Source organism: Odocoileus virginianus, chromosome 18 (assembly GCF_023699985.2).
Source record: "Odocoileus virginianus isolate 20LAN1187 ecotype Illinois chromosome 18, Ovbor_1.2, whole genome shotgun sequence".
Classification (NCBI taxonomy): domain Eukaryota; kingdom Metazoa; phylum Chordata; class Mammalia; order Artiodactyla; family Cervidae; genus Odocoileus; species Odocoileus virginianus.
This window is the reverse complement of record NC_069691.1, coordinates 11,456,026-11,478,708: the sequence shown is the minus strand read 5'-3', so window position 1 is coordinate 11,478,708 and position 22,683 is coordinate 11,456,026. Positions and strand designations below refer to the sequence as shown.

Below are 22,683 nucleotides of genomic sequence, written 5' to 3'. Positions count from 1 at the left end.
TTGAAATGCTATTTAAGTCTCATTTTCCTTCAGAAGCTAACCTCTGTGGAATAAAATGCTGTTAAGGGGGAAAAAAATCTTTTCTGTCATTTGACTTTAACTTATGATAAATTAGCTTCAACTAGTTTCTTAGAAAATTGCCCAAGAAATGACTACAGAAAATTAAATACCAAGACTTCAAAGAGGCAAACACACAGCCTTCAAATTCCGACCTCAGAGAATAATCCTTCCTTTCTCATGCTTTGGAGAGATGTGAGTAAAGAAATCGTACTAGGGCATGGTAATGAACCATCTTTCAAATGACTTTTCTATCAATCTTCTTTTCAAAGGGTAATAAAGTGATGATTATTTCTAGGCAGTTTCTGGGAAGTTATCATCTCATTTCAATAGTCACCAGTAAGAAGGATGGTAGTCTGGTATTATTGCCATGACGATAAGGGCAAGAACTGGTTGAGAATTCAATAGACAAGGTGTAGGTTGTTAAAAGCTATTTCCTGGAAAATTAAAACAGAGAGAGATCAAAAGAATTGTGTTGGGTCTTAAGGAATTGGTAATCATTCCCTTCTAGATTAAAAATGCAAATCTGATTTGTTAACTAGTAAATGAAATCCATTATCATGTGAAGGTTTTATTATTTCTTTCAACAAATAAAGTTGAAAGCTTATTACATGCCAAGCTTTGTGGTAGATGCCAGTGACTGATGGAGAAAGGCTACAAGCCATGATGGGAACATCTATGTCATGACTTCTAGAGTGTGAGTGATCTCATCTAAAACAATAACAACAGCAACAACAAAAATTTTTTTTCAACTTTTCATTAAATGGTTGTTAGGGAAGTTTTAGTCACCCAGAACTTGCTTAGCAAAGCCACAGAAAATAGCACGGTGAGAAAGACCCAAAACTATATCTGATCTCACTCCCCAGAGTTGTTACTAGAAGCTTTAAGATGTCATGGGGCAGAAGTTACCCTAGGAACACACAGCCCCAAGAACGGAATGCCTGTGCTCAGGATGCCTTCAGGAAGGACTCCCAAGAACCTAGCTGTTTCTCTGGTCCCCAGATTCAGATGGCATCTGTGAGATGGGCTAAGGGCTCCTATAAGGATGATGCAGTCCATTTTTCCTCATTGGTTCTAAAACCATCCCAGCTATGTCTTTTCATTTGCCCTAATTCTCATATCCCAGTTTAAACCTACTGCTCACTGGCAGATAGAATACGGGACACATCTCTGCGTTCAACACTCCCCCAAAAGTCAAATTTTTCAGCACTCACCAGAAACCCAAACCTGGAACAACAACCAAAACAGAAAGAAACATAAGACATGCCACTTTTTAAGGGCAAAGAAATGTTATGTGCACTGCACCCTCATCACTTACACATTACAGAGAAGGCACTTAATAAATACCTGTTGAATAAAATTAACCACATGAATGAATTCATTCATTTGTGGTCATGAATCAAAGTCATGATTATCACATTGGTATTTTCCTGTCAGCTATCCCATGGTGACCTTTGTCCAGGGTTTCATCTTTTTAAAATGCTATTCTGGTGATATTTTCTTAAAAAGAGAGACACAAAACCACAACACAGAAAAGAAAAATCAAAATGTATTTTTTCAAGTTCCTTTCCAGGTAACAAATATTTGACCAATGAATTAATGCTTTCTAGTATGGCTTGGATATGAAAATTGCCTCTTTCCATAGTTGAACATGGCTCTGGAGTACCAACAGATCTCTTGCTGATTTGCAGAACAGGATAAAGCAGTTACGCTATGAAAAAGCATTAACAATTTATCCTCATTGCCAATCAAGAAATCACCCAGATTTCCCACCTCCCACCACCCCCAAGACCAAAGTAAAAGGGCTGTAAGTCAGCCATCATGCATCTCACAAAAATCATACACCATCCTTGGCAAACCAAATCCTTGGCTTTCCATCCCCCTACCTTTGGGCAACATTTCCCCACAGTATAACCTAAGAATACAGGAGCACTGATTTGAAAGGAAGCCAGCTAGTGCAAGGGCTAACGGTAATATAAGGTGAAAATTTCAAGCCCCAGGAGGCTTGTTGCTGATAGATTGGAATGCCTTTTAATGAGGAAAGGGGATGGGGGGGGGGGGAGGTACCCAGCCCTTCAAGTCCTCCTTGGGGGAACAGTTTGTGCTTGTTCTGAGGTAGGGTGACCCTTGATAAGTGTGAAAGAGGGATGACTGATCCCCCAAACATGTTGTACAGTGTGGCTTCCAGGGACCCTTTCTTCAGGTTTCTGAAACTGATCACATGTGCTCAGGCCATACTTAAACTATACACTCCAGCACTCCTGAAGCCACCAGAACTCTGCACTGCAATGAATCAAAATTTTCAAAGCATGTTTTCATTCAGAAACCCCATCTTTACTCATATGACCTGACATGAGTAATTCAGCTTGTAATATTATATACCCAGCTTTGAAAAAGGGAGTAATTCTTAAGAGGTTGGCTTACTCAACTCTCTAACCAATAGGGTCCCTGAGCTTAAGGGAAGGGAAAACATTTCTTAATAATTGCTAGTTTTATATATCCTTGTTCCCTTAAAAAAAAAAAGAAAATGCTAGGGCTTTTGTCTTAGATTTCCCTTTCCTCTCTTTTAGAGAAACCTGAAATGCCCAGTGATCATATGATCCACTGATGATACTCAAACTCAGTAGATATCACTAGGATGCTACCTTTTCACCGACTAGTTTGTGCAGGAGCGTCCTCCAGTCTGTGCAAATACACCTTCTCTCTATTGTTTTCCTTTCTGTCACTATATAAAGCCCTATGCTGCTGGAAAGGAGAGAGGAGGAAGTCAAGTGACTTTTTTATGTACAACTATATACATAAATACAATATGGGGGTTAGGTGATGAATAGCAGTGGAGGTTAGAGTCTGCACACAGAGTGAGAAAATAAATTAATCTGTCTGGTTCTTTTAAGTGCCCAGCATTCTGCACCAAGGAATGAGGTATGAAGGAGCAGCTTTCCCAGTTGATTCATCCAAATGTCTTCCTGTGCAACTTGAGCATGATGAACCCTGCACATGGAAGCGCCCTGCACAAGGGTCAATGTCTAGGAAAACCCATTCATCAAACAACAGGGAAGTCCTTGGACAAGAGAGACCTGAGACTCAGAAGGCACGTTCCAGAAGGCCCTCGGGGTAAGGCCATTCTGGCAGAGGCTCTGACATCATCAGTGTTATATCCCCAATCTATGTTACCAGAGTTCATGGGAGGCAGGGCAAAGGCTGTCATCTTCTTCTGTTTTTTTTTTTTTTTTTTACAATCGCGTGAGGTCCTCTGGAGAATTACTACTCTCTTCGCCCGCTGGAGTCTCCTCAGCTGGTTCTATTTTGATCTCAAGTCCAAAGGCAGAACTTATCCTTCCAGGAGAGTAGTCATTTCTTTTTAAGTCTGCAAGGAAGACAGTTAAGACAGTGATAGGGAAACCTTAAGAACGTGATGTTCAGATAGATTGGACTTTAGGCCAAGTGCTCAGAGAAGACTCTGCTCCCTCTGATGTGTGAAACTCAAACCCTCAACCCTGTCCAAGGTATACCCCACCAGGCACACATGTGACTCTAACTCCCAAAGGCTGTGTTCACTGTGGCAAGACTCGGCTGCTTGGCTCAATACATAGCGCCCTTGAGACATGACGCGGCCAGAGTTAAGTGAGGCCATACTAGAAACAGGGCATTTTCACTGTTGAATGATGGCAGAATCAGACTGTTCAGTCAAAATGGTGGACTTGAGACATCATTGCTCAGTTTTCTGCAACAAAAATGGACCTCAGGTTTGGCTGAACCTCTAAAAGCATCGTCCAATAATCAAATTCTCTGCTTCCTGAAGCCTCCTTCTTTAGTTCAACAGGGAAATTACAAGCAATCATTAACAACGGCAACCCTTGGGGAGAACTTAAAGACAACAGTGAGCTTTAAATGTTTGGATATCATGGTATATGCCATGTTGATTAAATTTGTTAAGCTTAAACATACATTCCTTTATAGTGTTTTAATATTAAATGGGGACTATCTGGACATAAAACTAATACATACTATAGTTTGATAATAGCCAACACTTATTACGTTGCTTCAATCCTTACACCACCTTTATGAGGTGCTATCATTCCCAGCTCACAGATGAGAATGAGGTCCAAGGTCACAAAATTAGTACAAAGCACTCCTGGGATGTGAGCTCAACCTATGGACCCCACGCTCTTATACACTTTCCAAAATGACTTCTCTTTAAAAAAAAAAAAAAAAACACAGTAAAACATAAACAAAAAGAAAAATCACCCCTACTCCTGTTTTCTGAGCTAAGGTTTTTTAAATTCAAATTACCAAATGTTCGAGTAAATGAGGATATTTCTTATTTTCATTTAAATGTGTTAACTAAGGTTTTGAAAGGAAATAAGGATTAGGTCTAGAAATGGAGGAATTCCTGAATGGCTCAAAAGTCACCATGGTAGGGAAAGGCAAAAAGGAAGGAGGTGGAGGAATCTTAATCCTACAGAAGAGGTGACTGGATGGAAGCAGTGAGTTACGCCTCAAATTTCCCTTAATCCTGGCTGATCAGATATAGTCCCTGTGTCTTCAAGAACAAGAAGTGGTCTTGCCCAGGAAACAATGAATCAGAACCGGGAAGAGATCAGCACCTGAGGATGCTGAGTTAATGAGCTGGATTCTGGCCTGTGATCATAGGCTGGGAGATACGTGTCAGCTCCTGCCTCCCAGACGACCCTTATCTGGAGGCCTGGATGTGGCTCAGTCCAGCCCCCGCTCCTTCCTGGGCTCTTGCTATCCAGACAGGAAGTCAACGGGCAGCTCAGCCAATGTGCCGAGGACTGTTCTCTTTGCCCACTTCCACTGTGTGGATTGTGAGAAGGGGTCCTGGGCAGCCGCCAGATGACAGCGAGACCCCACTCTCTGTACCACTCTGACATCCCCATCATAACCTCCCCGGCCGACAAGCTACTCCCTGCTGGAACTGGGATCTGTTACCCATCCCAGTCTCCTGCTGCATCGTGCCCACAAGAGCAACTCCTACCTTCAACTCCAACAAGATAAGAAATTGCCTTTCTTTGCTGTAAATTTTCTCCTACTCCATCCCAAGTTACAGTGGATGTTAATCTTTTACTGATTTCCAATTTGGGGTCCAATCACTTATGATAAGGCTGGAAGGGCTACTCAGCTTAAAAGATGTGAAATTCCACTTTAAGAACAAGTGTGGTACAACCTTAGAGACACAGGGAGTGAGCTGAGACAGACATAAAGCGGCCCTTCTGAGATAAAAGGAAAGAATGCGACAGAGCTGGGGCTGCCAACTTGGGGCCCATAGACCTCCGGCTCTTGCCTTTTATGTTAGGAATATTTTTTTGTGCTGAGTCTATTAGTCTTAGAGAAAGCATGTCACACTATCAAATCAGATTTTAAAAACATATCTTGTAATGTAGGTTGACAGGGGTAGGTTTTTATCATAAAAAGCACTACTTTCATTGATAGCTGTTGCTTCCCTCCATGCCCCAGCCTCCCAAATGTCCAATGAGTAAATAAGAACAGAACAGAAATACTGTGGGCATCACACAAGATCCAAGGGGTGGGGGTGCGGCAGGGGGAATCTGCCTCCATCCAATTTTACCCCCAATTAAGTAGGTGGAACTTTTCCCTTAGAGAGACTGTGACAAGCATTGGGCCTGATGTTGTTTTATCACATTTTGGCAGAACCTGAAGTAAATCTCTGTCCTTTTAATCCCTTTAGAGACTTGAAAAATTTGCAGTCAGAAAGTCAGGCCTCGACTGCGAATGAGATAAAAAAGTGATTAAGATTTTCTACTCCATCCCAGGTTACAATGGCTGTTGCTCAATGAGAGATTTACTTAGAGAAAAATAGAATTGTTTGGGGCATACCCGGGAGTTTGAGCTTCCGGCAGCAGGAGTTGCAACGATGTTTTGCAATGAAGCTTCTAATTGCATCTTCCCCTAAATTGGCTGGTCCAAACACCATTCCTCTTGATCTAGAGGAAATATCAGAATATCAATTAGATCACAGCTAAGAAAAAGGAGCTCAACTAGGATTCTCTCAGATACCGAACAGTATCCCATAGTAACCCAGTAAACTTGAAGGAGCCAACAAAGAACAGAGAACTTTGGGGAAGCAACAATGTTAGGTCTGCACATTTAAAATTCAAATGCACTTCAATCTTTGTACCCAACTCCAAGACCTACTGTGAAACTCATTTCCACACTAATCTGATAGAAAAGTGAATTTTCTATATATCACAGTAAAACAAAATACAGTGAGACCCTTTTTCATGCATATGGGGTGAGAGAATGACATTCACTACCAACTGTTCTACTAGAAAACCCGAAAGGTAAGTATACAATAAAATAAACTTGCTATTGGAGCACCTCTTCTGAAAAGACTGATGTGCACTGTTTCAAGCCCAAATACTGTTCTGCACATAATCAATGTCCTCAAACACAAAAGCCCAACAAAATCCGACACCCAGGATTCGTGGTTCTTCCGATAGCTCCTTCTATTCTGCAAACTGCTATGGCAGTTTTCTGGGCTCTTAGTGAAAAGACATGACAAGTAGAAGACATTTTATGGAAGTGAACTTAGGGGATAAAATTACAAACAGAATCATATATAGTAGGCACATTTTGAACACTCTGTAAGTGATCTATTATAGATTCTCATAATACTATAAAATTATAATAGATTCCAGGGTCAAAGTTTACCCATTATTAGATCATATACAACCATCATTCTTCGGCTGACATGCTACACACCATGGAACACAGCACACCAGAAATACCTCCAAAGAAACTTTATGAAAGCTAATATTTTATTTTAATGACATGCAGAGTGGAAAACAGAACATTTTAAAATCTGAACTCAATTACCACTCTTAAATACCACGTCTTAAGAAAAAAGAAAAGCAAACTATCACAAAAGGAAACAATAAACTTTGCTTCTAAGGAATGTGGTTTTTCAAAAGGGACGTGGTGTAAAAATGGACTTTTTTTTTTCCATCTGAGTATTGAAACATTTATCTCAATTTCCACTTCCTTTTGGCAGAATAACAGTAGCTGCTCTGAAGATGTGCCAAGCTCAGAACGAGGGCTGATGTCAGTTTGATCTCAGATTGTCTCTTTGCTCTGAGGCGGGTAGGTGGAGGAAAACCTCTTGGGAAGATGACATGAACAGACGCCCAGGATTAACTTTCCTGGTCACTCAATCACCGTTACACAATACGGCTCTCGCAGTGTTTACCAGGCTGCATAAGCTGCCTTTTGTTAACTATTCCTCTTTCAGTCTACATGGTAAGGAATCACTTCTTTAAGGTGAAACCAAATGTGGCAAAGAAGTAGAATCACACAGTATTTAGTACCAGAATTCTATGATGCTGATAATATGAAAAACAAAGGTGGTTTTTGAGTCATTAAAATTGCAGGATTCCTTTTATAGTCTCTCTGGCATGACCCTATTGGAATATATCACTCTTTTGCCTTCCACATCGCTATTTCTTTCCGCCCAGTAAAGCATGAAAGTTCCCAACTTAGAAATGTAACACTGATTCTCAGATAAAAGCTGTAAACAAAACCAGTTCCCTCTATGAGCTTTGTTAAAGTTAAGACAAAAGAATCAAAGTGACTATAATATGTATATATGAGGGGTTCAACCACTCCGAGTGGAGACTGGAGAGTGGAAAGTGAAGGAAGGTCGTAGGGACAGTAATACACCATGCCTACAGCCTTGCCGTCTCAGACAACCATGTCTGAAAAAATATACAACTGCTTTCCAGATTTTTCACAGCACAGGAAAGCAGGTGGTAACTTGGTTTCACATTCAAGGAAATGCTAATTAGTACCATGTACATAGAGATTTACTAAAGAACATCTCATCATTATCATTCATACTTGTCAAATGCCTGAAACCATCAATGCAGTAAGTGGGGGGAAAAAAAAAAAGATGCAATCCCAAACTACCAATAACACTTGAAGCAACCTCCACTGAGGGTCAGTGACCTGAGGAACCAAGGTGAGTGGCCAGAGAGGATTTGTGAGAGAAGGTGTAATGATTTGGTCTAAGTTCACATGTTGGGGAAAGTTATGAGACAACAGGCATTAGAGACAATATCAGAATTTGCACCACAAAATATCTTCCCTCTTGTTAGAGGATCATTCCCTTTCATTGACCCTCTTCTCCTCATAGGCAAGTTACCATCTCCACTGAGCTTCAGTTTTCTCATTTGCGAACAGGGATTGAAGACATTTCCTTCTAAGGTTATTGTTAAGAGTAAAATAAACAACATGTGACAGCACTTGCTCTTCAAATGTTTGTTTTTTTTGGTGGGGCGGGGGGGGTTGGCTGCATTGCGAGGCATGCAGCATCTTAGTTCCACTGACCAGGGATGGAACTCATGCCCCCCTGTAGTGGAAGCATGGAGCCTTAACCACTGAATCTCCAGGAAAGTCCCTCTCAAACTTTTATTTACACCAAATCACCTGAAGATCTTCTTTTCATTGGAAAAGACCCTGATGCTGGGAAAGACTGAAGGCAGGAGGAGAAGGGGAAGGCAGGAGGAGAAGGGGACGACAGGATAAGATGGTTAGATGGGATCACCAACACAATGGACATGAATTTGATCAAGCTCTAGGAGATGGTGAAGGACGGAAGCCAGGCATGCTGCAGTCCATGGAGTCACAAAGAGTCGGACACCACTGAATGACTGAACACCAACAAAGGCAGGGTCTCAGATGCTGCATCTTCTTCCAGGTGATGCTGGTGCTATTGGTCCTGGCCCATGCTTTGTGTAGCAAAAGTTTAACATATAAGAGGCATCCGGAAATGTGAGCCTCACTGAACGAATCAGATGTTATTCTCCACATTGTGAGAAAATAGTACTTATTATCTTCACCATGAAGATGAAGAACATTTGCACCAAAATTAGGTGACCCCACAAAACCGGACAGGCTATAGTGATACCAACCTATCAGTTTCCAGTGTTCCCATCCTCAGTCATTAAAAAATGTCTGCTATAAGACAGAGGCTCCCAACCCTGACTGCCCATTAGAACCACATGGGAATCTTTTGAAAAATACAGACATCAGGGTCCCATCTTGAGATTCTGACTTGAGGATAATTCTGAGCAGATTTTTTGTTTAAAGTTCCCTAGGTGACCCTAATAGAAATTGAGACACACTGGCTTATAGAATGCAATTAAATACTCAACTGTCAAGAGGAATAATATAATCTTCTTAGAATTCGAAAAGTTGGAAATATTCAGGTCATATTAAATATACATATCAAGGTCAAAATTTAATAAATGATATACAGAAAGTATACATAAACTGGATTCATTATATATGCAAAAATTTTCACTGCAAAATTATAAAAAGTTTCTACTAAAAACTCTTGGGCATACAGGACCACTGAAGAAATAATACACATTTTTAGCTAAAAAAATAGCAAAGCCTTTATCTGTACACTAAGGGTTACAACATGAACTCCAGGGTCAAATATCATGGGTTTTGGATGCAGAGGAGCAATATAGCTCACTTTTATCTTCTCTAGCTAACCTGATTCAAAGAAACAGCTAATACACTTTTAGATGTACCTCCTTGTAGAGACACCTACAGATGGTACCATATTTAGATTAAATCATTCAGTAAAAGAATATAGCATTAAAGTAGTGAATAACTACAATATGAGTCCATGGGAGGGAAATAAAAGTTTCAAAGTTCATCATATAGAAATCACACATTTTTATAAATATATATATGTATACACACACACACACACACACACACAACTCACAGACCAAGTTTAGACACTTAGGACAACTGAGAAATTAAAATGTCATATGCTGCTGCTGCTGCTAAGTCGCTTCAGTCGTGTCCATCTCTGTGCGACTCCATAGACGGCAGCCCACCAGGATTCGCCATCCCTGGATTCGCCAGGCAAGAACACTGGAGTGGGTTGCCATTTCCTTCTCCAATGCATGAAAGTGAAAAGTGAAAGTGCAGTCAGTCAGTCGTGTCCGACTCTTTGCAACCCCATGGACTGCAGCCTACCAGGCTCCTCCATCCATGGGATTTTCCAGGCAAGAGTACTGGAGCGGGTTGCCACTGCCTTCTCCGATGTCATATGCTAGCAGTTCTCAAAAGTGTGGACTTTAGGCCAGCAGAATTAGAATCATCTGGAAGCTTGCGACATTATGTGAACCCATCCCAAACCCACTGAATTAGAAACCAGGGGCAAAAGCTGGAGGTAAAGGGCAGCAAGCTGTGTTTTAACAAGCTCTCCGGGTGATTATGATGAAAGTTTATGTTTGAAAACCACTGTCGTTTTTCTATACTGATCCATCCTTAATCACCACTTTTTTCCTTAATCATCACTTCTTTTTACTCCACCTTTAATACCACCTCAGATCCTTTACTGCCAAGTCCTCCCAAAAGCCTGCTCATGGGATAAAATGTCCATGGGAATTCAAAGGACAGGCAGATGACTCATCTCTGTATAATGTACCATCCTGAATTAATAGACAATCTGATGACTCCATCTCTAAGCCCCACAGTTTGGGCCTCTCACAGATTTGCTGTTACTAAATAGCACACTTTCTGCCCCCAGCTTTAATTTTATAGGCATGTGGTGGAAGACACTGCCTATGACAAGAATACAGTGACTCCACTGTGAAGACAACAAAGGAAACTGTCTCTCCTACGACGTTGTCTTCATGTCAAAGCCTACAGAGGCTGAACTTACCCATATTTCTCTTTTGTCTGGGATACTAGAAAACTCAGAGCCAAACCTGCAACCAACTTCTGGCTACAGCATGGTCTCTATATAATTTCCATTTTTGTGTATGTACTAACAACTCCAGATTTAATCATATTCTGCTTATTTTTTGGCCCTCATTTCCTAATCTATGCATTCTTCAAAACTGTATTTTAAATCTTACTGTATTTTATCATATTTGGATACAGATATTTGGGGATATAGATACAGACATGGACAAAAGCTGCCTCAAAATCTTCCTAGGATCTAGGCAAGATATATAAGTGCTTAAAAATTATGTTTAAGAAATCATGTACAATGTGTCAAATGCAATTTTCTAAGTGATAAATTAACTTACTGTTTGTCTTCAGGTTTTATTACAGATGGATCTGTCAAATTTTCTCCAACACCTCCAAAGAAAAAGAAAATTCATTTAGTCAATGGGGAGTTTCACTTTCTCAGAAATTCAAGAAAATAATAACCAAGTTTTATTTCCTTTCTTTAAACCTATATCCACACTGTGGTAAATTCAACATCATATGAATTTACTATACTATAAAACTTGTCCAAGCAAGTTTGAAAACTTTAGTTAATGCACTATCTCCTGCAACCCCCTCTATTACGCTATAATAAACCTCTAGGCTACAAATGAGTGCATTTTGAAGTGTTCACAGTTACTCACAATGGCATCCATCATTCATTTATCACTCGTATACACTAGACAGTCTAACTTTATTTTTTCTAACTCTTGGCAATCATGAAAGACAAGTATTAGTATGCTGATAGCCTTATTTTACCAATGAGTACACTGCTGTTCAAAGATATTAAGCACCCTATATGCAAAACAGAAAAAGAGACACAGATGTATAGAACAGACTTGTGGACTCTGGGAGAAGGTGAGGGTGGGATGTTTCAAGAGACCAGCATCGAAACATGTATATTATCTAGGGTGAAACAGATCACCAGCCCAGGTTGGGTGCATGAGACAAGTGCTCGGGCCTGGTGCACTGGGAAGACCCAGAGGGATCGGGTGGAGTTAGGGAGGTGGGAGGGGGGACCGGGATGGGGAATACATGTAAATCCATGGCTAATTCATTTCAATGTATGACAAAAACCACTGCAATGATGTAAAGTAATTAGCCTCCAACTAATAAAAATAAATGGAAAAAATAAAAAATAAAAAATAAAAATAAATAAATAAAAAGATCATACATGAGAGAAATAGGGGGAACCAAAAAAAAAAAAAAAAAACAGATATTAAGCAATTTGTCAGAGGTTGCACAGACCACAAGCGGTCATAACAGGATTCAAGCTGAGCCAAAGTCTGTGCCCCTCTGCCTAGTCCATGGTCTCTTTAGATGGAGTCCATCACTGCTTAGCAAGGTGCAAGGTACTGTGTGGTTCTGCAGATACCCACCTCTGGTCCATCAAAGACACTCACAAATGCTATTTTTATAACGTTTAGAAACAGAATAATACAAACAGCCTACATTCCTGATCTGGGTGCTGGTTATACACATGTGTTCAGTTGTGGAAATTCTTTGAGATGTACACTTATGCTGTGTGCACTTTCTTGAATCTATGTGATCCTTCAACAAATTTTACTTCTTTGAAAAATGGCACGAAAGCATAAAAAGACAATGTAAGTGTAATTTTAAACAAACATTTATCTAAATAGGGATCAACATCACAGGGAATCTCTGTTATTAAATGCAAGTGGTGGTGAGACTGACTTCCACAGGCACCTTCTTCACAAGTGAGCCAGTGAGATGCATTGAGTGCACCACGTGGGCATAAACCAGCAATTTCTGAGACCATACTCTAATCAGCACTGGTTCTCTTGGCTTGGAAGAGACCAACCTCATGGGAAATCTACTTAAAATTACATAAAATGTAAAACATTATTATGTGTTTCTATTTGGTTAAAAAAAAAACATGTTTATAACCACTACTTTAAAAAAGAAAAGTTTTTACCATGTTCTATAGTTTTTACCATATGCTACCTTTCACAGGAAAATGTAATCCTTACAATTTATAAGCCATTCCCCTGAGAAACTGACTTCTTTAGGAAAATAACCTGTTTTAAGTGGGGACGGTGGGTAGGGGTTCCAACTTTTTGTATCATGATACTCTTTGTCAGCCTGATGAGGCTAAGGGAACCCCTTCTCAGAATAATGCTTTAAAATGCATAATTTGAATATGCAAGATTACAAAGGAAACCATGATATTGAAATACAGTGATTAAAATATTTTAAAATAGTTTTGTAATACATGTGCTTCTTTATTAGCACATTAGCTAACAGGATCAAGCACAAGTCTAATAACACTATAACATTCAAGTAATAAAAATACAACCTATATTTTGAGAAAAATACTTGTATTTGCCATGTTAACATCTGTAATTGCTATTGCAAACAGTCATAGGTACTGCTAATACCACTGTGGTTTGCTGTCTCCTTTATAAGTGAAGGAAATGATAACTTTCAACTATAGATTAGTATAAAGCTATAACCTTAATTTGTTTTTTCATCAAAGTTCACAGACCCTCTGAATTCTACCCAGGGACCCTTTAAGAACGCCTAGCTTAGAATCTCTTTGGGCACTGATTCTGAATAAGGAAAGGGAAAATAAGTCTGAAACATAGGCTCATGGGGAAGTATGCAAATATTCTATCCTTTTTAAAGAAAATATCATAGGAAGAAGCTGGGCTCTTTATACTTTTCTCATTACAGATACAAGAAGAAACAGCCTAGCAGGACCCTAACTATATATAGCAAACACGCAGTAAATAAAAAGAACAACTTTGTTTAACTATTTTAGTAAATAAACAGTACTATGTAGTAAATAAAAAAACAGACATCCCATGTATGACCAATAGAGAGTAAAGGCCACAAATCCTTCACACATTTAAGCTCAGACCTGATTTTATGCCTACAGCTTCCAGCAATGACGAAAGCTTTAGGCAGATGTCCGAGTAAATTGTAAATTTAAGTTGGAGATATGCACAGTACTGAAAGAATTGGGGAAAGGAAGACTTTACAGGGGGAGAAAAGTCTATCAAAATCATACCAGCTCCCATTTATTTTCAGTCTTGCAGCCTGTTAAACAGGAAGAAGTCAAAGGGTCCGGGTCTCACTCACAGCCTCATTACTCTAGCTGTGTAATCTGGACACCTTCTTTCATCTCTCTGTGTCTCTGCTCTATCATCTGCAAGTATGAATAATCATGGGCCTTATCCTGTAGTTACTGAGAGGATTACATAAAGCAGCATATACAAACTGCTTAGCAAAACGTATGATTCAGAAGAAGGTGAAACATGTCAACTGCTATTTTTATTGTCTTTATTCTATCAAGGCACTTCCCTGGTGGCTCAGTGGTAGAGAATCTGCCGGCCAATGCAGGAGATGCAGGAAGACCCTCTGGAGGAGGAAATGGCTACCCACTCCAGTATTCTTGCCTGGGAAATCCCATGGACAGAGGAGCCTGGTGGGCTACAGTCCATGGGGTCACTAAAAAGAGTCAGACACGACTGAGCAACTAAACAATTCTATCAAAAGTTCTTGTGAACTAAAGTTCTACTTTCTCACCATTGGTAAAACCAAGTTCTAACGATCTCACTTCCCTGAGGTACTGTTTGCTAATGAACAGAACCTCCTCCAAGACTGAGGGTGAAGAGTATCCACAAACCTCTACATCCTTAAACCCAATCTGACAGCTCAAAGCTGAAATACCAAATGTATCTATTGAGACCCGTGAATGGCAGAAGGGGATTCCAGAGTGAAAAACAGAACGCAGTTCAGAGAACCAATCATGCTGTTCTACCACGTCCACCCCAGCCTCTCCCAGCTACACAGGAGTCACTCAATAGGCAACCTGTAACACAGGTGCCTATCCTACCCAGACACCTGTGTGTGTGTGAGTCGCTCAGTCATGTCCAGCTCTTTGGGACCCCATAGACTGCAGCCTGCCAAGCTCCTATGTCCATGGGATTCTCCAGTCAAGAATACTAGAGAGGGTTGCCATTCCCTTCTCCAGGGGATCTTCCCAACCCAGGGATCAAACCCAGGTCTCCTACATGGCAGGCAGATTCTTCACTGTCTGAGCTGCCAGGGAAGCCCACCCACACAGCTAGACATCTGGAAAACGAGAACATTTTAACATCTAAAAATTCCAGTGGTGCCTCTTTACTGGCATTCACAGAGTATGTGCCCATGTACAGGCAACACACAGCACGCCCTTATGAGAAACTCAGAGACTTACATTCTGATCCCAACCGCTTTGGGATACATCAGTGAACTTCCATATCTACGGGAAGAAGATACTTCCCTTGGAGCACCAGAATGTACCATGATGTTGCTGCTGCTAAGGTTGACTCATACTGAAAACTGCTTTGTTGAATAAAAAATTAATAGCCCCAAAAGTTCTTTGTGTCGAGCCTTAAAAAAAAAAAAAAAAAAAAAACGCCACAGACCACTGTAATTTCAAATACAATTGTTTTTCATTCCTATTGCTGGAAATAAAATACTGGATTTCATGTGTAATAATGATTCAGGTGCTCACATGTAGGGTTTTTAAATAGGAGGAGACGAATACTACAGCATCATTACAAGTGATCAGAAATTAGTCAAGCCTCCATAGATAAACCTATGGCCGATTCATGTTGATGTCTGGCAGAAACCAACACTCTATTGTAGAGCAATTATCCTTCAATTAAAAATAAATAAATTTAATTATAACAAAAAGAAAAAAACGAAAGTAGTCAAGCCTCTCCCTAAATTCAGCTTCCTGGCCTGATGTGGCAGCTGCTGAGTTATGCCTGGCACTCTCTGGAATAAAATAAAGAGAAGAAAAGAAGAAACTGAAAGAACAAACAGGCAGGGTATTTCTCATTCTTTCTTTCCCTCAAGGCGATAGGGAGCCACAGCAAGCTGATCAGGGCTTCATTCGACAAAGGCAGAAGCTGAGATGTCCTTTAAGTTACCACCAGCACCACACAGCTAAGAGTAGACCACCCACAACTGAAGAGTAACTTCCATGCTAACAAGCCACACAGAGATTAACACTGAGAACAAAGACTACATTTACTGTGTCGGGAACTTGCCTCATTTCGGCCCCTGAACAACCCTGTGAGTTAAGTGCATAACATGATTTATCCCAATTACAAATGCGGAAGTGGAACTCAAGGTGGTTGCGCTCTCGTCACGCAGCTAATTCATGGTGGAGCCAGGAGTCAGCCCCCAGCACCGTGACTTCAGAGCTTCTCCTAACTGCAGCTGACTGGCCTTTCAGTCTCCACTCCCTGCCACCCAGGCAACGCACACTGTCTCTCCAAAGACTAGAAATACTATGCAATTAAATATAAAACATAATTGAACTGAAAACTGTTATGATATTTTAAGACTATATTCTCCCATTTTTCCTTTCCAACCTGGTTTGAATTAAATATATTAATGCACATAAGCCTTTAGCCAAGTACTTGACACAAAATAACTAGGAAACGCTAGTTAGTAGCAGTAGTATTATAACTGCTTATAATTACTATTACAGGATTCACATTCTTCCATAAATTCAGGGCTAAACAATTGGCAAAACACTCCAATAAGTATCTCAATTTCTTCATGCTCATTCTATGATGTCCATTCTTCCCTTCTTTGAAGGTCAGTGTTTTGACATAGTTTATTTGGAGTGGCCTATTTCTGCAGTTCACATAATTGCCCAGTGAAAAAATAAAGTTAATTCCTTTTTCCCCCCAAGACTATCAACACAGTATTTGTTCTGTTTAATGTCACTTTGGATTACTAAGAGACATAAAAATCCCCAAACATAAACATCATTAAACAAAAACCTATTCAAGTGGAATACAAAACACACTGAAGAGTCATCATTAATTCCTTAAAGTTTTTCTTTGGTTGTTTTTTGGTTTGTTTTTTACTTTTTAAACATCTCCACCCAAACCTCAAAGCACAGACACTCAAGTACAGATGAAAACAATCAACCTTTCCCCAACATGAGCTACAAAAGCAGATGCCTAGGGCATCAGTGTGCTGGGTTTACATGGATCATGTACTCGCTGGCTTAAAACTGAATCATCTTGACTGTTTTAACTTTGTTTATATTGCTTCTTAAAATATTGTGTTTGAGGGTTAGAAATATAACTCAACCTTGTGAGCAGCACAGATATGAAAGGACAGAAGGACTTATGTGTCATTTGAAAAGTGTGTATGTATATATATGTATACACACACACACACACACACACACACACACACACACACATATATATACAGACACATCCTTGAGCACATGGCACAAATTTCAATCAAAATGGGTTTGCAGTCTTAGTGAACATTGCTCACAGTGCCCCAGGATTGCCTGCTCATCTCATCTGTCTCCAGCCTCCAAGCCTGGTTTTGGCACAGAATCCCAGGTCTGGAGAAAGGGAAAAGTCAGACAGGACAAGGGAGAGACCAGATTTTTAAAAAAAATAAATAAAAGGAATCAGAACATGGTAACATTCCTAAGGATCTGAAACTTACAAAGAAATAAAAGAAGAATGACAAACAAAGAGCATGGATGATCAAACCAGCTTAAGCCTGCATCCTATCTCCCTCTTAGGTAGCTATGCAACCTTGGGCAGGATATTTAAACTTTCAGGACATAAATTCCCCATAATATCTACCTCGAGGTGCTGCTTCTGGGATTAAAAGAGATAACTTCTATGAAAGTTCCTGGGCTAAATCCCTTATTTGAAACCAAAGCCCCAGTCAGTCAGCCCTAGGAATAAACTTTGACCTTAATACATATCTCCTCTGTCCCTTCAAGGAAAGCCTGCCAGAGATACTTCGTTTCGTGCTGCAGGATTATATGTCACATCTGAGGTGTTGCTAGTAGAGAGATGCACTGATCAAAGCCTTCCATTAAATAACAGTGCACTGCGTTGCCTCTCTCAGACCAAGTCTGTACTTTCAGGAACTCTTATATCAAGGAACACAGCAAAGAGAGCAAGCTAACTTATAACCTGCTGAAATACTGAGCTCAAAATCATGAAAAGTGACCAGAATTGCAACTTTCCTATACATATCAATGCATGCCTAAGTGTTATTGTGAACTTAAGTCCAAAGAAAAGCCATAAAACTAGAAATCTAGTACAAAAATCATTCTCCCATTTCGATTAACATTTTAGATAACTTTAAGTTCTAGGCCGATAATCATCTGCCTATATCATCTGCTCCTGATCATCACTGTACAATGTCTCTGGCATAAACGGCCCTACCTCGTTTCAAAGCTAGACAGAGCAACTCCATACATGACCTATTCTGGTTCTCACATGATCTCTCAGGACACCTGCCTGATTCTTCCTGCTTAGGACAATTCCACAAACAGTAAATAAATTCAGAAAACAGATACCATCTTCTGTTTTCAAATTAAAAAAAAAAAAAAAAAGTACGCACTGCCAAGGAATGTCTCCACTGAATGATCTTAACTGTGACTTTAAGAAAGAGTTGGGGGCAAATGTAGGTGACAATGACAAGGAGAAAGCAATCTTTGGTCCCCGGTTTCCTGAATTTTGCCTCATACTTGTTCTACCAAATCCTCAGCTATCAATCACCTTGCAAATCTAAAACCAGCAGCTCTCCCCGAGTATACTCGTAGGTCCAGTGAGAGAAAGCCAACATCAGCTCCTCCAAGGTGTTGCTGGGGGCAATTTCATCACCATTGTTGTTGTTGTACTTCCGGAACTCCCCCGTCATATACTTCTCGATGGTCAACCACTGCTGGGCCGAATGGCAGTAAATTAAGAAAACTTCCAGGAACCTATGAAGAGGGAGAAGAGGTCACTGTTTTCCCACCAGGCAGCAAAGGTGGGAGTTATGTCAATGGACAGAGAACAACAGAGGAGATGTCCTAGCTTGACCGAGTAGCCCCAGTGCACATGTCCCTGCCTTTCTACTGAAAAAAATGGGATGCAAAGATTTGGAGCCTTCCCCACACTCACCCACCTCCCTGCTCTTTGAGGAACTCTTATGAGTACTGGATTCAACTTTTCTTGCCTTGCTCTATGAAGTTCCTTGCAAATGGAACAATAAAACTTTACTGTGAGTCCTCAGCACTGAAGTATGATCTGTGTTGCTAAATGAATCCAAGTATATGGAAACAGGTGAAAGTAATAAGAGTTCAATCCTTTAAAGTTCCTAATTTCTATAAGATAATTAGGAGAGGAAACTATGCTTACAATAGAAGTGTTTTCCTGCCATAATGTTTCTGGATATTAGTAACAACACCCCAGATCTGCCTGCTTTCGTAATCGAGAGGTTAGTCACGGCCTCTGCTTGATCTGCTCTTTTCCATTCACATAAATTCAGTGATTTAAGCCAAACATCCCTGGGATGTCTACTTCTCTTTTTACTGTCTCCAAGAATGATCTAAAGAAGAGAACAAAATTAAGGTCACGGGGAAATTCCCCATGAGTTTGGTACTTCTTGTGACCAACAGGGATACAACAAAATTGACAGAAATCCCTACTTAAGATGAAGGGCCAGGTGCCAATATTTCCTCACCTTGGAGTGTAAGGAATGGTTTGTGGTTTTACTTGGTTGAAGGTATAGATCAGCTTTTGAGCAGCTCTTTGTTGTTGAATTTCCTGCAAAATAAGGAGCATTGATAAAAATAATGCTTTACTACCACATGCCTACTAATGAATGATCACAGAAATACTAGAGGCGTCCCAGGTCTTTACCTGGGAGGTAGAGACCCACTCCAGCTCCATCACTACCCACTCCAAAAGTAAAAGCTAAAAATAATAAAATACCACCACCTCTAAATACTAGAGTGGGTAGCTTTTTCCCTTCTCCAGAGGATATTCCCAACCCAGGAATCGAACCAGGGTTTTCTGCATTGCAGGCAGATTCTTTACCAACTGAGCTATCAAGGAAGCCCCAATTTCAAGATTTCTTGGGTTGAAGTAATGGCCTTCGACCAGGACAGAGCCAGATTCCCTTTCTCCGACCTGCCCATCTGGGCTTTGGGTCTCTGACTCACCCTGAGGCAAAGATGAAGCACAGTACTCTCCCGGAAGATTTCGTGCCACGTCTGCACAACCTCAGGAAGAAAGGACTTCACAATGAAAACCTGCCCTGGCTTGAGGATGTCATCCTCAGACCAGGTGCTAATGACTCTCATGGCTTTGCGGAGGCCACCATCCATCTCCTCTTGGGACAACACCTGGATCATAGCAGATCTCCCCCGCTGGGACCAAGAAGACATGCTTTTATCCAGATTCAAGGGGGAACTCTCCTCCAGCCTGTAGACCGTTACTTCTTCTCCTACTGCAAAGAGAGATGCAGGGAAGGGGTTCAATGAGACCTATGTCTGTGACATGAACGGCCTCCTAAATACCAACTCAGAAGAATCGATTCAGTTTCCCAAAGGATCAGAGGGGAATGGGAATTGCATCTGTTCAGGGTCAGGTACAGACATCTGGCTGTGTCAGAGTCCAGTAAAGAGGGAGAGGAAAAATGAACAAAGTGCCAGATGTCACATAAGAACTAAGTTGTTATTATTATAGAGTATAACTAGATGAAAATAAAATCAGAGTAGCAAGGCTATGCTTCTTTTGTTAAAGACAAGTACTCTTAAAGAGACAGTTTAAACCTCGTGTTTATTATCATCCCCCTTAGGAGTTGTTTTAGACTTTTTTTTTCCCCCTAACTGTCCCTTCCCTGACATTTTAATACCAAGGATATACTGTATATCTGTTTATGAACTCTGAGTGTGTGTGTATCTGTGCTTTACACATGAAAATAAAAAGATGTTTTTGCTCCCTTGGGGGTGATATTATCCCACTGAGATAGGTTAAAGTTAGAAGCAAAGTCATACCCCAGAACCTTTCCCTCCTTCCTTTGTGCCTTTGGACAAGTTATGTAAAGCCTCACTTTGCTCATCAGTAAAATGGAAGTGTTATTAAAAGAGTCACTTCATTAGGTGGTTGTAAAGATTCAGTATGGTAACACGGCTAATGTGAAGCAGACTCGCAGTCACAAACCCAACCCCACTTTAAAGATTTTACACCCACATGTTCTCTAACTGCTCCGCAGCTTCCACCTTTGGGCTGTTGAACAGGGAGCCATTCTCACGGGGCCTAGACTCCATCTAACATAGTGTGCAAGGCTCCCTGATAGAGGGAACATACTACATAAAACTGCTGTCTGGGCTGTGTTCTCCTTACGCCTGTTTCAAATGACTTTTCTTATGAAACACTGTACTGGTTTACAAAGAAAACAATCTATTCGCTCACTCTTGCATTGAATTGCTTACCAAAGAACATGTCTAGGTAACACTTAGTAACATGCTTTTGAATATTTATTCTTGGTGCCCAGATAAATGGCCCTGGAGATCTCTTTAGAGTTCTAAATACCTAGAGGATTCAGAACAAAGCTACTGAGTTGAACAACCAGCTGTGGAGCCAAGTGGAAGGAGTAGGGATTTGCATCAACGATCAGAAGCCACCTGATCTGTCCTTATGTGCAGGATGGGAGAAAATCAAGATCAAGGACAGTGCAGGGACCCTTGTTATGTTGTCAACTGGCAGGAAAGAGAAATATCAGTAGCCTTGACTAACGTGAGTTTGTTTTTCTTTACTACTCCAGCCTTTAAAAATCACGTTTGTTCCCTGAGCTAAGAGCAATTAGTTTACATGAAACAAAACAAATAAATAAAAAGCAATATACCAAGCATTTCTCTTTAGATGTCTGTTAGCTTTTTCTGTATTGACATTTAATGCTTTCTTCTCTGTTTATTACGTATGGCTGGTTGGTTCTTTTCTATTCTACTTTTTCCAGCCTTAAATCAGTGAATGCCAGGTGCAACAGTATTGCTTTTTCCCCCAACTGCTGCTCATTATAGTCCTGTCCCCATAGTATATTAGGTTTTGAGCCTAGATACCAGCCAGGCAGTTAATAAGAGTTTCCATTTTAGGAAAATAATATTGCTAAACTGCAACCATGGGTAAAACAATATTTTCAATTAAAATTATGCAAAATGTTTTCTCCTATGATTCACTCAGATGTTTTGCCTTTGCTCTGGCACAACCTCAAGAAGGTAGAAATGGCACTCACCAAACAGTTGGATTGGTGTAAATGGTATGGTCTGAGAAAGCCTCATTAAATTGTTCCTTTCAATGGCTGCAAACAAAAGCAGATTTACTATTTTAAGTACGCATCAGTGGACTGAATTTATAGAAGGACTCCCCACATCAATATACTCACATAATGCTACAATATTTTACTTTGAAGACCCTTTATTTGTTCCTTTATCAGAAACAGTATCTATCATACAGTATTTAAAATAAACTATGCCTTAAACAGGAAGGATATCCCAGTTTTAGTAACAGATTATATAAGATTATCTAGTAAGTCCTGAGAAGGGTTGTCACCTACACCCTCCTGAATATCAAACACCACACTCATCCATATACATATGTGGAACTTGCTTTTAAAGAGCCTTTTAATCTTTGGTCTTCATTCTCTGGTTTTTCTTTTCCAAGATCAAATCTAATGCACAGTGGGCTATGGGGACATCTACTGTTGATTTTGCAGAGTTCATCTTCTTTTCCCAGAGAGAGCCGAAGACTAATTTTAATTAGAAGCAAGTGATCTGAATTTTCCTGTTACAAGTTGTATCCTAACAGATCAGAATCAATGTCAGTTAGAGTGTTCCTCACCAGAGACTTTCTTCAGCTGACAGCTGGAGTCAAAATAACAGATTACTGCTGAGCTGAAAGACCCAGTTATGAGAGCCTGGAATGTGGAGTCTGAAATCCACTGAAACACTATTCTCTACAGAGGAGAATTCAGGATAAGGTAGCCTTTTACCGAACCCTGAACACATGACCT

The 22,683-nt window shown here is 40.3% G+C and overlaps 1 protein-coding gene across 1 annotated transcript in view; it reads right to left on the bottom strand.

Moving 5' to 3' along the window:
- Positions 1 to 1,588: 1,588 nt before the first annotated feature.
- The window catches only part of TRPM6 (transient receptor potential cation channel subfamily M member 6), an 87,318-nt gene continuing 66,223 nt past the window's right edge, over positions 1,589 to 22,683 (bottom strand). The window contains exons 29-35 of the mRNA XM_070480345.1: positions 21,907 to 21,972; positions 19,832 to 20,118; positions 19,351 to 19,433; positions 18,402 to 18,607; positions 11,151 to 11,202; positions 5,917 to 6,023; positions 1,589 to 3,424 (exon numbers count right to left, since the gene is read on the bottom strand). Coding sequence (XP_070336446.1) covers positions 3,291 to 3,424; positions 5,917 to 6,023; positions 11,151 to 11,202; positions 18,402 to 18,607; positions 19,351 to 19,433; positions 19,832 to 20,118; positions 21,907 to 21,972 — 935 coding nt within the window. The 3' untranslated portion in view covers positions 1,589 to 3,290. The remainder of the gene's footprint in view (positions 3,425 to 5,916; positions 6,024 to 11,150; positions 11,203 to 18,401; positions 18,608 to 19,350; positions 19,434 to 19,831; positions 20,119 to 21,906; positions 21,973 to 22,683) is intronic.